General features: G+C 37.2%; 1 protein-coding gene across 2 annotated transcripts in view; it reads left to right on the forward strand.

Moving 5' to 3' along the window:
- The window catches only part of LOC117237035 (serine-rich adhesin for platelets), a 217,157-nt gene that overhangs the window by 149,974 nt on the left and 49,951 nt on the right, over positions 1-17,232 (forward strand). For both annotated transcript variants that reach the window (XM_033500620.1, XM_033500621.1), the window contains exon 2: positions 11,933-12,183. In XM_033500620.1, the coding sequence (XP_033356511.1) occupies positions 11,933-12,183 (251 nt within the window). The remainder of the gene's footprint in view (positions 1-11,932; positions 12,184-17,232) is intronic.

Below are 17,232 nucleotides of genomic sequence, written 5' to 3' on the forward strand. Positions count from 1 at the left end.
ACAAACCATTTGATTATCTTTTTTGATGTAAAATTGTGAAATTATAAGACTTAGAATTTGTCAATTGGCTAATACTATCAATTGGCAAATTATTGTGCAAAAATGTTTCTGTAAAATAATATGTTATGAAATAAATATAATATTACATGAAAATTTGATTTACTTGACGAAGATTTCTGTAAACAACAGTATGTCAATTACAACTAAGAAGTAATCATGTACTACTTATATCATGAACTTTTTTGTGATATAGTAGAGTAAGAACTATATGAATACCTACTTACAATAATATTTTAACGTCACTAAATTAGTAACTTCTTGGAAAGGTACAGAGAAGTATGTATTAAATAATATGTTGCAATTACGTGTTATACACATGTATAACGAAATATATCAATATTCTTTATTGTACTGAATATGTATTTGTGAGGACTATAAATACTTGGTCTCAAGTTTTTTTTTCCAAACTCTATACTTACATATTGCTTGATCTGTTTTCTTTGAGATAAGAGAAATTAGAGTCGTTACACTGTATCATGTTTCAATTCGATGACAGTTCTGGGTGTGTTTATTAAATGGCTTAGCTTTTAGTTTGAGGTGTGTCATGGTCGAAAGCACCGGAAACGTCGAATGAAACGTAACCCCGAGGAAAATAAAACATGAGATATGTTCTTTTGATTTAATTACTTCGACACCTAGATCATCTAAAATTATGGGTAACGTTTGATGCAACATATATTAATAAGGATTATTTAAATTTTAAGCGATACATAAGCTTAGATAATCTTTCCGACACGTCAAAGATCAAAAAATATTATTCCTATGTAATAATAAGTAGAAAAAATATAACGTTACTTAGGCCTTATATATTGGACAATTAACTTATTACGATTTTATAGTATTGTATATATTTAAAATAATTCTTATTATTTGTTACAAACTTTCAGTTTTGGAAGTTTTCATCTTCTTTCTAGCAATTTGTACTCCTCATTAGAGCCTATGTGTATTTAAAATATCACAAATAAAATATAAATATAGTGTTTGTACGATATTTACGAGTATTTTAACGATATTTTTCATTCCAATTAAATTGTACAAAAAATCTAGTTATTAAAAGTATGAAAAGAATTTATGCAATAAGTTTATACCAGAACTTCAGAAATTTTATTAGTTTTATCATATACAGTTGCCTAGAAAGTAAATTAACGCGTCTGCTAAATATTTAAATGTAAGACTGTTAATTTACTTTCTGAGGCGACTGTAGCTTAAGTCATGTTCAATAATTTAATAATTTCTTTTGCTATTTTCGTAATTAACAAGTTTATGCTTTATTAAAATATAACACAAAAATCTAAAGAACAATCAATCAATTACTTTTATATGTAATAATCTTTACAGAAAGTTGATTGAAAATTAGACTGCAATTATAAATGTATTTTATTTAAAATTCTGCAATATAAACATATGATGAACTGACTAATATACAATTACAAAGAAATAACAAATTTGGATTGATGCAGAGAGAATTTATTTTAATAAAAGTCATAAGTGAATTGTTTTCTTTTACTTACATACTCTCTCACTTTAAAGAAATTAAAATTCATATATAAGCAATTGCTGATATTTTCATATTCATATTATATAATTATCATATGTTCTTAAGAAACACAATATAATAACAACTTTTGTACCTTATACAACGTTTCCGGTTTACCTCAAAACGCTGAAATATTTCGAAAAATAAACACGACGAAAAAATGTTTAAGACAAAAATTGTATGTCGAGAGTGATATACTATACTCTTGCCTATTTGGCTTTGCACTTATCAGGCAATGATCTGTGAACGTTGTATTAAAATGTTTAAGCCTCTCGACTAGTTATTTCAAATTGAATTAAGTAGCTCGAAGATGGCCCAAGTATCTCGATCAGGCTCTTTTGAGCAAAACCATAACTGCACCGCTCTACTTCCTCCGTGGCAAAAGGACAATATATTCCTCCTTCCAACGACACTAACAAAATAAAAAAACGTAAGCTAGAAATAGTTAAAATAAACGCAAACACTAGCCAGAACGAATCGTCAACAGACCGTATAACCATTTACAATAGATTCGCAATATTAGAATCCACAAATGGCTGTGGCTGAAACACTAACTAATCAACATACACAAAAAATCCCCCTCCCCCACCTATCTTCATTGATGATGTCATCGACATTCAAAAAATGATAAAGTCCATTGAGAAAGATATCAACAAAGAGAATACAAACAACAAGAGGATACAAACTAAAAATAAATAATAACCAAGTTAAAATTCTGCCGACTAACCCAGACTCCTATAGAAAACTAACAAAGTTACTAAAAACCTTGAACGCAAACTTCCACACATATCAACTCAAACGAGAAAGACCTTTTCGTGTGGTACTACGCAACATCCACCAGTCAGCTAACTTAGACGAACTGAAGTTCGAACTTCTAAATCATGGCCATGAAGTAACAAACATTAACAACATAAGGCATAGAATCTCGAAAAACCCGCTATCCTTATTCCTCATTGACCTAAGACAAAAGCCAAACAATAAACAAATTTACAACATCAATCGACTAATGAACTCAGTAGTAAAATTCGAACCTCCTTTTATAAAAAAAGAGATCGTGCAATGTAAAAGGTGCCAAAGGTACGGTCACACGCAGAAATATTGCAACCATAATTTCCGCTGCGTTAAATGTGCAGGTATTTACCCTACTGATCAGTGCACTAAATCTCCAGAAACTTCTGCGAAGTGCATCCTCTGTCAAGGAGAGCATCCTGCGCAATCCTTGTACAAAAATAAGTATCCTAAACTCAGAGTCAAGGAGATAACCAACCAAGTACTCAGTCCTCAGAAATTCTCTACTCCTTCAATCTTCTATGCCCAGGCAGTTCAAGGAAATCAAAACAATCCGAAAATCCATAGTGACCATTCTCAAAATAGTGTTCCCAGTTCACAAAACACAGATAACTTCTCTAGACTCGAAAAAGTAATCGAGAAACAATCAGAACAAATTAATAACTTACTATCATTATTAACACTCATTATGGGTAAATTAATACGCCCTGACGCAAAATAAAACCAATTCGCATAGCTCTTTGGAATGCCAACGTTTTAGCTCAACACAAATACGAACTAGGACTCTTCTTAAAACAACAGCAAATTAACATAATGCTCATATCTGAAACTCTCTTCACTGACAAAAATTATCTGAAAATAAACAGTTATAACTTCTACCATACCCAATATCCCAGCGGAAAGGCCCACGGCGGCATCGAAATTATTATCAAAACCAGCATTGAGCATTATGAGCTTCCATCGTTTTAGAAGTACTACCTCCAAGCTACAAACGTAGAGATAGAAGATTGCCATGGTACAATCACCACTTCAACAGTATATTGTATCCTCCTAGACGCTCCATTTTTAAAGAAGACTGTGATAACTTCCTTGATGCTCTGAGCAATAAATTCATAGCTGGAGGAAACTATAGCGCCAAACATCCCCAATGGGGCAGCAGACTTATCACAGTAAACACCAATAGACTCAGCTACCTCACCACATATGAACCAACATACTGGCCCACTGACACTAACAAATACCTAATTTACTTGACTTCTTTGTAACTAAAAATATCTCGCCAAGATATGTCCAAATCAACTCCTCGGCGAAACTCTCTTCAGATCATTCCCCCGTTATTGCAACAATTAGCTCAACAATTATTATAATCCACATAATGGCTTTATTCATAACCAACTCACCAACAGGCAACTCTTTAGAGAAGTCTTTAATCATTCAACATCAGCTTTAATTTCCCTAAAAACAAATGAAGGTATTGAAACAGTCACGGAATACTTAAACACCAGCATAATAAACGCTATCCGCTCTTCCACACTTACTAAGACTTCTATCAATAAACATGAATACCTCCATCACATATTAAAAAAAATCGCAGAGAAACGTAGACATAGAAGAGTATGGCAGAGTCATAGAACACCCGACGACAAACGCAAACTAAATAACGCAACTGGGAATTTAATCAAAATTATTAGAAACTATAAAAATGACTGTTTCCAAAAATGTCTCGCCAATCTGTCTCCCACAGCTAAAGCCAACTACACACTATAGAAGGCTTCCAGGAAACTCACGTGTCCCCCGCAAATAATCCCTCCAATTCGCTGTCCGCAAGGTGGATGTGCGCGTAGCCCTATAGAAAAAGCCAACCTGTTTGGTAATCACTTATCTAACGTATTTAAACCTCATTCCTCCAAAACTGCCCCGGAAATAACTGAATACCTGCACTCGCACTTTCAAATGTCTCCTCTTATTGAACCTTTCACTTCTCTAGAAGTTACAGAATTAATCCGTCGCCTAAATCGCAGGAAAGCATCGGGGCATGACCAAATATGTATTAAAGCAATCAAGGAACTTCCCATAAAAGGTAATGCACTCATCACATCAATTTTTAATGCAATTCTTCGCCTTGAATACTATCCTAAGTCCGGGAAAATATCGCTCATTGCTCTCATCCCTAAACCGGGAAAACCAATACACGAAACTAGCTCCTATCGCCCAATTAGTCCTCTACCTACTTTGTCAAAACTATTCGAGAAGATGCTAACGGACTGCTTCCACTCTTAGAGGATTTGAAAACATTGCCAGATCATCAACTCGGTTTTCGGAAGCAACATTCTACGATAGAGCAAATTCATCGAATAACACATAATATCAGCCAAAACTTAGAAAAGAAAAAAAATACTGCTCTGCGGTATTCCTGGACATTCAACAGGCATTCGACAAAATGTGGCATGAAGGACTTTTGTTCAAACTAAAGAAAATCCTATCACACACCTACTACTCCATCCTAAAGTCCTACCTAATCAATAGACAATTCATGGTTAAATACTTAGACGCTATAACCGCAACATTTCCAATAGAAGCTGGCATCCCCTAAGGTAGTGTCCTCGAACCCCTGCTGTTCTCCATCTACACTGCCGATTTACCAATTTTAACAGAGATAAATATAGTGGCATTTGCTGATGACACAGCGCTATTAGCATCCCACGCAGACCCGATAATTACATCCTCCACTCTCCAGCGAGGTCTCGACTCTATGGAAAAGTGGTTCCACAATTGAGGCTTAAAAATTAACGAAAATAAATCCACACATGTAACCTTCACGCCGCGAAAGCAAACCTGCCTTCGGGTGACCATTAACAATATAACAATTCCTAACAAGGATTCAATCAGATATCTGGGTATGACCCTGGACAGGAGAATGACATGGAAACAACACATCATAGACAAATCGAAGCAACTCAAGGCTAAACTTAAAAAATTCTACTGGCTCATTGGCCGACGTTCCAACTTAAGCACGCAGAGCAAAATTACGCTCTATAAGACTATAATAAAACCTGTCTGGACCTGCGGAATTCAACTATGGGGAACAGCAAGTAATTCCAACATTGAAATACTTCAACGCTTCCAATCGAAAACTCTAAGATCCCTAATACATGCACCCTGGTATGTTACCAACGAAGCAATAAATCGCGACCTCAAGATACCCACAGTCAAAGAAGAAATAACAAAGTGTAGTAATAGATATATCATAAGAGTTAACAACCATCGAAACCCCCTAATTACTAAATTACTTAATACGTCGGACCAGATCCGCAGGCTGATAAAACAATATCCTTTAGACCTAAGCACTAGAATATAAATAATTAGTCATGTCACTGCGTCACGCTAGAGAAACTTACTCAAAATTCTCAATGCGAGAATTGATTGTAAAGTACTTGTAAATAAAAAAAAAAATCTCCGCTGTGTGTAGTGTCACGTAAACTTGAAAGTCGGATGATAAAATAAAATAGCTGAGTCGTAACACAACTATCTATTTTGCTTTTATTAATCTTTATTATTGTTTATTGCACAACTTATTAACTATAAAATATAAATGGAACAACAAAGGAAATGTTACTATGGAATGCGATACAAAAGATGTGTAGACTGTTTGGCTTCTCGAAACGTTCTGATTCTTTCTGGAAGGCGACCCCCACTACCTTCGGATCACGCCACCGTCTTTTACGCCAGATCAAATAACGGCCACGAATCGACGTTTCTGGAGGTCGCTCTGCTTAATGAACCATGCGCTTGCCACTACAATGTTTATTTTGCCGGGCAGCCGCGACGATCCGTCTGTGACATTATAGTGCCGCGACCGACAGTGAAGAATATGATCTATGGCAAGCCGCATGGCGTAACAATTATGAATTCAGCAATCACAATGAAATACACATTGAATTAACACACATAAATCACAATTCATTCCAACAACTTTATGTAAAACCTAGTTACACTGATACGTTAAGTGCGTGACTATCTAAGGGTAGAAACTCGGTAAAAAAGATGTTGACTATTTTAGAGACTGAGTTATGTTTAGTGACAATGTTGTAGCGGAGGAAAGCTAGGGGTGGGTGTGTCTGAGGCCACGAGATGAGCTGATTCGTTAAAGACAATTTTGGTTAGCAAAGCAAGGGCGATGGACATTGCTTTTGATTGGAGCACACGAACCCTGGTGGACTAGGAAGGGTCTTAGCCACCCTTGAGAGAAAGTTGCTAACGGAAAATACCGAATGTGAGAAAACTAACTTTCCCATATCTTCTCGTAGTAAACAAAAATGTAAAGAACACTGGAAATAGAAGATGTTTGTTTTTGGTCTGAAGGACCTTAACTATGAAAATGCCAAGATTTATTGGTGAGTCCTTAAGACTATTGGGGGTACGTAGTAAGGATGCGTAGACATCTGGATGTCATCTTGCTCTCGGCTTGGTCTCTGTTGTGGATTGAGATTTAGTTGATGTTACCAGTAGCCTGGTCAATGCAGAGAGTCGCCAAACGTAACAATGTACTTTCACATTCGACGGAGCAATGGAAGAAACTAACTATATTGACTGATTGTTTTGGAAACATCGGAAACCTATTACTTTGTGTTCAAGTAATGTAATACCATTAGTACAATCCCGGACAAAATGATAATACATGTGTGCTATTTTTATATTCTCAGAGACAACTTAAGATGTTTGTAAATGTAACAAATATTGCAATTTAAATATGATGACGTAGGAAAAAGGAATCTGTTACTAAATATGTAGTTGTTCTCTCTAATATTCAAATGACAGCACATTAACAAAATCTATTTGTCTATTTAAATGTATTTATTTTTATACTTTTCCCAAAAAGAGAATTTACATCATGATTAACATAAAATGAATAACGTGTGGTCAGAATATGTATAATTTTTAAATGATATTCTGGGACAAATTATTATTTTTATATTTTTATTCTACTGTAATAGATTCCTTTAATTTCAATCATAATCCAACAATTTTCAATTATATTCAAATCTGGAAAGCGCGTAGACTGATATATTTTCTCTTGCAAGAAATGTTTCTACAACCTTAGCTCGATGAACGACAGTATTGTCACACTGGAAAATAAACTTGTGTTTGATAATACATAGAACGCATTTATTGATTTGTTCTAAGATCAAATTTATTTATGTGCCATTTTCTTTGGCCATTCATTTTCTCTTTGAATCGATTCGGCATCATGTCACTGTTGTCCATTTGTCGTCGCTTTTTCACCATTCTTCCTTTTTCTAAGTCACGGTAATAGAATTAAAATCCATCAAGGACACCCATATTAAATTTTTTTCCTCAGTAACTAAAATACGTTTTCATTTCTTCTTCCAGTGAACACGTACATTTGTGAATGTTAACCGTTGATATTTATGTTGTTTTGTTGGCGCAGGCTTTTGCTTCATTTTTAATCGTTAAATAAACTTACACTTCTGAAGGACGCGGAGGACACTTTTGATATTTGGAATAACACGCGCATTGCGAGCAATTTCACGTGATATTAATGTCGAATTTGAAGCAACAAGTATAATGACCCGTTTCTTCTGCTCTGTTACTATTGGCGGTCTTCACGATTTTTTTTCTTCTCATAATTAGTATTCTTTTAATAAATTATGCATTACTTTGAGATTTTACTTAACGATCTTTAACACAAAACCTACCAGCGGCGGTTAAATTGACCGCTCTCGAACTTCTACACAAAGTTAACCATATTTAAACTTTATCATATGGCTTCATAATGTCTGATTTTTCCTAAAACCCGTGATCTTGTCATAAAACATAATCCACCCCTCGATCAAGATGGCCACCAGCTGCCAAGACATATCAACTCCAGCCCATAATAATCTTAAGGAACCGCCATAACATTTAGCATTTTTTACAGTCCATTGCTACAAACATTTTAAAAGTCGAGAAGTTTCTCAGGGTTATTTGTCATTGAGATAAAACACGGGAAAGCTTTCCCAACTCCACCCTCGAGTAACCCTTAGTGGAGAACGGCCAGCACCCATCAATATTTTCGTATAAATATCGCCGTCACAGACCATATTCTTACTTGCTATCGTCCTTTCGAACAGAATCTCAGTTTGTTAGTCAATTAGTCGACATCTAAACTTGTTATCTTTAAAACTCAGACAGAGAGCATCTCAGAGCGTTTTGCGTAAAGTTGTTATAGAAGAAAAAGTAAAGCATATCAAATTTGACAATAATTTTGTATTCCATACATGGTATTATTCTGTGATAAATATTTACCCTAGAAATGTCAAAAGTTTTCGAAAAAAAAATTATAAAAAGAAAATAACTGACGTAGAAGAAAACTGTTCAGTGTGCAATGAACAAGAAACTTCAGCAACTGAAAACGGTGTGAGAGCACGTGAAAAACTATTTACAACCGAATCAGAGTTGAATATTATAAATAAGCATTTACGTAAGGGCAAAAAGGAAAGAAATTATCGTTGACAGCAAAGGGTCAAATTGATGTAGAGAACGAACGTATCGAAACTGGGCCCAATGGGACAGTTTGGAGCGAAATAAATGCAAGTCCCAAACATCAGGCTGGACATCAGTTCATAATAGTTTTAGAGATATGCTAAACGGCATATAATGAAAGGACAAGTAAAGATGGCATTTTATCTTATCATTGATAACCGTATAAGGGATCATGTAATGAAATGTACGGAAAAAGAAGCATTTAGAGCATTGGGGACTAACAGCTAGATGCAACAAAACTAGATGCATTTATTGCTCTGCTATATGCCCGCGGTGCATATCAGGCAACAAATTTAGATATCTCATATTTGTGGAATAAAATTTGGAGACCTGCATTTTTTTCAAAAACGATGAGCAGGGATGACTTTGCAGAAATTATGAGGTTTATACGATTTGATAACAAGAGCGAAAAAAGCCAACGTTTACGAACCAATAAATTTGCAATGGTATCTACAGTATGGGGCCAATTTACAGAGAATTCACAAAATTGCTAGTTATAAACCTAGTGCATACATTACTTTTATATAAAGAATCGCGGGAAAATCAGATTCATTACTACAAAATACTTGTCAAGTAAAAAATTGCAAAGATTACAAAATTATGAAAATTTGTCTAAAATGCGGGAAATATTTATGCGGAAAATGTTCATTTGATAATAAGATAATTTGTAAACAATGCAGCGAATTTGAATAAGATATATCTCTATATAAATAAAAGTGTAATTCTATTTAAGTCTATATTTAATATTAAACAAAAATAAATTTGGACGAAATTTTATGATAGTTCATCATTTTATATACATTTAGTTATAAATTAACCATTATCTAAGTTAAATCATAAAAACTATTACTTCTTTAATCACCAGTTATCTTGACAGCACACGGTAGGAATAGGTATACACGAAGTGTTAGTAGATTTAGTGTAAAAATTTTGGAAGCAATTAGGTTTTCAACTTCTGGTTTAACAATTCTTGATATCGCGGTCTCTCTGTCTGCGGCTCACATATCGGCACTTACATGGTTGTGAGACATAGTACTTAACATAGTACTTAACATAGTACTTAATAACAGATTCCTTCTTCTTGGGTGGTGGCATTTACGTTTTACTTTACTGCAAAAATTTATGTTGTCTCTGAGAAATTAAAGACAGGACACACGTATTAATATTTTGTTCGGGACTGTGGCATTATAAGCAGTATCTCATTATGTGATCCCGTGGCGCACCTATATCGGGTAACACTGATGCCGTGATGCCGGCAGCATATCGAACTCGAAAGTTTATATCTTGATAGTTGATGACGTGACAAACATATGATTAATGCTAGTTAAAAGAATATGCAAAAAATACAGGTTTCCATTAAAAAATGTTAATGTGATCTTTATAGGATGTTTCAAGATTATCGCAAACAAATAAAAGTACATTCTCTTTAATGTATAGTATACATTAATCCCAAAATCTCAAGACGTATCGTATATTCTCCCCACTTTGATACAACTTTTGTCTGAAACATTTTTTCGTATAATTCATATTTGTAAGATATTTGAACGCTTCAAGTAAACCGGACGCACTATATATACATCTCAACGAAAATGTGAGAAATAGTTGCCCAAATGATCCTTTTCAAAATTTTACTGTTATATTGTATAAATTGACGTATTTTAATAACATTAACCTGACTTGTCCTAATTACCAAAGTTATTATCTTGATAAAAAATACTCGATTATAATAGATAATTAAAATATTAATAGATAGTATTTTATTATGTTATGAGGGTACACCATTTTGTTGGTTCAGTAATTCAAAATAGCTCTTGAGTCTTTTTTTTAAGTATAATTTAATCATCTGATTAAACCATTAAATTCATTAATTATTGAAAACAATTGCACGTGAGATCAGATAAATTGTTAACTTAAAACTTTTCAATCTATCCTATTCTTTTCTATTCCGTTCTATTCTGTTGTATTCTACTCTATTCTACTCTACTCTATTCTATTCTATTCTATTCTATTCTATTCTATTCTATTCTATTCTATTCTATTCTATTCTACTCTATTCTATTCTATTCTACTCTACTCTACTCTACTCTACCCTGCTCTACCCTGCTCTACCCTGCTCTACCCTGCTCTACCCTGCTCTACCCTGCTCTACCCTGCTCTACCCTGCTCTACCCTGCTCTACCCTGCTCTACCCTGCTCTACCCTGCTCTACCCTGCTCTACCCTGCTCTCCCCTGCTCTACCCTGCTCTACCCTGCTCTACCCTGCTCTACCCTGCTCTACCCTGCTCTACCCTGCTCTACCCTGCTCTACCCTGCTCTACCCTGCTCTATTCTATTCTATTCTATTCTATTCTATTCTATTCTATTCTATTCTATTCTATTCTATTGTAACTTATTTTATTCTATCGTACATATAATCGGGACAAAGATAAGTGAACAGATAGTGGAAAATATTAATCTCAGTTATTTACTAAATAATCTATATACTATGAAAATATATGCATAATAAATGAAACTTAAATAAATAAAACTTTTATTAAATCTCATTGATACCTATCTTTACTATCTGTCCAATATCTGATTTTTTCTATATGTTAATTTTAATTAATTCTTATTATTAAAAGAATAAATCTTTTACTTGCACAAACCTTATTTCCATTCTTTTGAATTCATTACAAAATATATTCAGACGAGATAACAATTTTTTAATTTCCTTGTCTTGATTGTTTACTAGACCCGAAGTAATCAAATTTTAACAAACACGATAATAAACAATGTTGTATAACTTCATAATCTTAGATAATAAACAATGTATAAAAATAAAGCGAATAATGCACAATAAACCATTAAAAAAAACCGTTATTTCGCAGAATAATTACGTACATCCAATAAGAAAATTTTTATTAAATGTACTATTATAGTGTATCCTTAGTTATCTGATATTATATAATAAAATCTTGCATCATCGAATCAAATATTTTAAACGAATTTACATAATGTTATAGCGGAATCGGATATTTGCACGTTCGCGACAAGGACAGAGCATTTTCACATCGTTAACAAACCATCGACGGCACTGTTCACATCAAACACCAGGCCAAAACCATTGCGGGAATTATACGAGGCTGCTGGTATAGTCGCTGTCAGAAGTTTGGATAGTCTAAGAAGGGATGGAAGCTCTATGGATATGTTCCTCTGCACGCCCGTCCTTGGGAAAAGAAGGCGAGACCAAAGTCTCGACATCGAATCCAGGATCGTAAGTATACATATGTATTCTCGAGTATGTGGATTTGTGTATACCTTGCGTATGTTCGAGCATGCTTATTATTAACTATTTTAAAAATACTACTTAAAAAATATACTATTTGAAACAAATCTAATCCTATAGTATTTTCAGCATTTATCATCACTGCTAATAGCCACATACGTTTTTTTATTTATTTGTTGAAATTACAATCAATTCTCGCGTTGAGAATTTTCAGTAATTTTTCTGGCGTGGCGCAGTGACATGGCTATTTATTTACAATAAGTTAATACTATTATAGCTAGGTATAATTTATTAGTATTATAAGTAAGTGCATATGCTTAATTTGGATAATTAAATGAATCTAACGTTTAGGTCTAGCGGGTAGTGCCTCTTCAGCCTGCGAATCTGGTCCGTCGTATCGAGTAGTCCAGTGATTAGGGGTTTCGGTGTTTGTTGATTCTTTGCTATATCTTTTATTTATTTGTTGAAATTACAATCAATTCTCGCGTTGAGAATTTTCAGTAATTTTTCTGGCGTGGCGCAGTGACATGGCTATTTATTTACAATAAGTTAATACTATTATAGCTAGATATAATTTATAAGTATTATAAGTAAGTGCATATGCTTAATTTGGATAATTAAGTGAATCTGACGTTTAGATCTAGCGGGTAGTGCCTCTTCAGCCTGCGAGTCTGGTCCGTCGTGTGGAGTAGTCCAGTGATTAGGGGGTTTTGGTGTTTGTTGATTCTTTTGCTGTATCTGTTGCTATATTTTGCTATTTCCTCTTTGACGGTGGGTATCTTGAGGTCGCGGTGTATTGTTTCATTGGTTACATACCAAGGTGCGTCAATTAGGGATCTTAGCGTTTTCGATTGAAAGCGTTGGAGTATTTCTATGTTGGAGTTGCTTGCTGTTCCCCATAGTTGGATTCCGTAGGTCCAGACAGGTTTTATTACGGTCTTGTAGAGGGTAATTTTATTCTGTATATTTAGTTTGGAGCGTCGGCCCGTGAGCCAATAGAGTTTTTTTAGTTTGTCCTTTAGTTGCTTCCTTTTATCTGAGATGTGTGTCTTCCACGTTAGTCTCCTGTCCAGGGTCATGCCCAGGTATCGGACTGTGTCCCTGCTAGGAACTGTTGCATTGTTGATGGTGACCTGGGGGCAGGTTTGTTTTCGGAGCGTGAAGGTTACATGTGTGGATTTCTTTTCGTTGACTTTGAAGCCCCATTTGTGAAACCACTTTTCCATGGAGTCGAGACTTCGCTGGAGAGTGGATGAGGCTATTACCGGGTCAGCGTGGGAAGCTAATAGCGCTGTGTCGTCTGCAAATGTCGCTATTGTTATATCATTTGATATAGGTAGGTCGGCAGTGTAGATGGAGTACAGTAGGGGTCCGAGGACACTACCTTGGGGTATGCCGGCTTCTATTGGGAATGTTGCGGAAGTGGCGTCTAGGTATTTAACCATGAATTGCCTATTGGTTAGGTAAGATTTTAGGATGGAGTAGTAGGGGTGGGGTAGGATCTTTTTAAGTTTGTATAGTAGCCCTTCATGCCATACTTTATCGAATGCCTGTTGGATGTCTAGGAAGACCGCTGAGCAATATTTTTTCTTTTCGAGTGTTTGGCTGATCGTATGAGTTAGGCGGTGGATTTGCTCTACTGTAGAATGATGTTTTCGGAAGCCGAATTGGTGATCTGGGAGTGTTTTCAAGTTCTCCAGGATTGGAAGGAGTCGGTTCGTGAGCATCTTCTCGAATAGTTTGGACAGGGTAGGTAAAAGACTGATTGGGCGATAGGAGCAGGTTTCGTATATCGGTTTACCGGGTTTGGGGATGAGGGTAATCAATGAGATTTTCCAAGCCTTAGGATAGTGTTCCAGGCGAAGGATAGCATTAAAAATCGATGTGATGAGTGCTATCCCTTTTGTGGGAAGTTCCTTGATTGCTCTATTGCCTATTAGGTCGTGTCCTGCTGCTTTCTTGGGGTTTAGGCGACTGATTGTTTCTATAGTCTCAGCAGAGGAGAAGGGTTCGATAGGAGGGGACATTTGGAAGGGGTGTGCAGGTATTCAGTAACGTCCGCGGCGGTTTGGGGGGAATGGGGTTTGAATACTTTTGACAAGTGTTTTGCAAACAGGTCGGCTTTTTCTATGGGGCTTCGCGCCCATCCACCTTGCGGACGGCGGATAGGTGGGATTATTTGTGGGGGGCGTGTGAGTTTCCTGGAGGCCTTCCATAGTGAGTAGTTGGCGTCGGCTGTGGGGGACAAGCTGGCGAGGTATTTATGGAAACAGTCGTTTTTATAGTTTCTTAGGGTTCTGGATAGCTTTCTGGTTGCGTTGTTAAGTTTGCGTTTGTCCTCCGGTGTTCTATGGGTCTGCCATACTCTTCTTAGTCTTCGTTTTTCTGCTATTTTTTTTAGTATGTAATGGGGATATTCTTGTTTGCTGTTAGATGGCTTTGTCGGTGTGGAGAGGCGGATTGCGTTTATTATGCTCGTGTTTAAGTATTCCGTGGTTGCTTCGATATCTTCCTTTGTTTTTAGTGGGGTGAAGGCTGAGGTTGAGTGTGTAAAGACTTCTCTGAAGAGCTGCCAGTTGGTGTGTTGGTTGTGAATGGAGCCATTAGGTGTATTCTCGATGATTGTTGAACTGACTGTTGCTATCACGGGAGAATGATCAGAGGAGAGATCAGCCGAGGAGTTGATCTGGACGTGTCTTGATGGGATATTTTTAGTTACGAAGAAGTCGAGAAGGTCGGGTATTTTGTTGGTGTCAGTGGGCCAGTATGTGGGTTCGTATGTGGTGAGGTAGTTGAGGTTGTTGTTTATTATGCTGTTTAAGAGGTTTTTGCCTCTTGTTGTAACCAGTCTGCTGCCCCATTGGATGTGCTTGGCGTTATAGTCTCCTCCAACTATGAATCTGTTGCCCAGGGTGTCCAGGAAGTTATCAAAGTCTTCTTTGGCGATGGAGTGTCTGGGAGGGCAGTATACTGCTGAGGTGGTGATTGAGCCATGACAGTCTTCTATTGCCACGTTTGTTGCTTGGAGGTAGTCTTTCTGGAATGATGGGAGTTCGTAGTGCTTAATATTTGCTTTGATTATTATTCCGGTGCCACCGTGGGCCTTTCCGCTGGGGTGTTGGGTATGGTAGAATTTGTAACCATTTATTTTCAGGTAGCTCTTGTCGGTGAAGTGGGTTTCCGACACGAGCATTACGTCGATTTGCTGGTGTTTTAAGAAGAGTTCTAGTTCAAATTTGTGTTGCGCTAGACCGTTGGCGTTCCAGAGTGCTATGCGCCTTGATTTTATTTTGAGTCGGGGCGTGCTAATTTTTCCACGATGAGTGTTAGTAGCGATAGCAAGTGATTTATTTGCTCAGATTGTTTCTCTATTAGCTTTTCAAGCCTTGAGGAGTTGTCTGTGTTTGGTGGGTTGGGGTCACTGTTTTGGGGAAGGTTCCTTTGGCTGTTCGGGTTGTTTTGGATGCCTTGTACTGCTTGGGCAAAGGAGGTTGAGGTGGAGATGAATTTGGTAGGACTGTGCGTTTGGTTGCTTGAGGGGGTTGGGGTAGTCGTGAATTTCGGCGGGCTGGGTGTTTGGTTGGATACCTCTTTTGCTCTGGGCTTAGGGTACCTGTTCGTGTATAGTGTTTTATATGCTGGGCAGCCTTTGTAGTTGGCAGGGTGGTCCCCTTGGATGCATTTCGCTGGGGTTTCCGGTGATTTGGCGCACTGGTCAGTGGAGTGAGAGCCTGCGCATTTAACGCAGCGGAAAGTATGGTTGCAGTATTTCTGCGTATGACCGTACCTTTGGCACCTTTTGCACTGCACTATTTCTTTTTTCACGAGCGGTGGTTCGATCTTTACTATCGCGTTCATTAGGCGACTGATGTTATATATTTCCTTATTGTTCGGTTTTTGTTTAATGTCTAGGAAGAATAAGGATAACGGGTCTTTCGAGACTCTATGCCTTATATTACTTACGTTGACGACTTCGTGGCCGAGTTTTGAGAGTTCGTATTTTAGTTCGTCTATATCTGCTGAGTGGTGTATGTTTCGTAGGACCACCCGGAAAGGCCTTTCCTGTTTAAGTTGGTAGGTGTGGAAGTTGGCGTTCAGGGTCCTGAGTGTCTTGGTGAGTTTTCTGTAAGCTTCTGGGTTCGTCGGTAGTATTTTCACCTTGTTGTTGCTTATCTTGAGGTTATATTCCTCCTTGCTGGTATCTCTCTCTAGGGACTTGGTCATTGTCTGTATGTCAATGACGTCGTCCACAAAAATTGGTGGGGGAGGGGGGATTCTCTGTGAGTGTTGGTTTGATGGCGGTTCTACGATTTCCATGGCGTCGTTTGAGGATTCCAATACGGCGAACCTGTTGTGTGTGTTTATTTGCGTTGCTGGTTCTATTTTCCTCTTCTTTGTAGTGTTAGCGTCGTTAGTGCGGAAAGTTCTGCTACACTTCTGCCACGGGGGGGGGTAGCTCGGGGTAGCTGCGAGTCTGCTCCGGAGAGCCTGGTCGCGGTTGCTGGGCCATCATCGAGCTAGTTAATTCGGAATGAACAACTAGTCGTGAGGCTGTGAGGCTAGTATTCGTGTTGGGGTTAGGTGCGTGGGATTTTCTTCTCCCTAGGGGGTAAGGGGCACTTAGCTGTGTTCTCTTTCGACGTTTGGGCGACACGTGTTGTTTTCGAACTACGCTGGGCACTAGAGACACGTCTGCACGCTTCGGCACTCCACAGCGAACTGGGTTTTTGCTATATCTGTCGCTATATTTTGCTATTTCCTCTCTTCGGGGGGTATCTTGAGGTCGCGGTGTATTGTTTCATTGGTTACATACCAAGGTGCGTCAATTAGGGATCTTAGCGTTTTCGATTGAAAGCGTTGGAGTATTTCAATGTTGGAGTTACTTGCTGTTCCCCATAGTTGGATTCCGTAGGTCCAGACAGGTTTTATTACGGTCTTGTAGAGGGTAATTTTATTCTGTATATTTAGTTTGGAGCGTCGGCCCGTGAGCCAATAGAGTTTTTTTAGTTTGTCCTTTAGTTGCTTCCTTTTATCTGA

The sequence above is a fragment of the Bombus vosnesenskii genome, unplaced genomic scaffold (genome assembly GCF_011952255.1).
Source record: "Bombus vosnesenskii isolate JDL3184/JDL3185 unplaced genomic scaffold, Bvos_JDL3184-5_v1.1 scf7180000013355, whole genome shotgun sequence".
Taxonomy (NCBI): Eukaryota; Metazoa; Arthropoda; class Insecta; order Hymenoptera; family Apidae; genus Bombus; species Bombus vosnesenskii.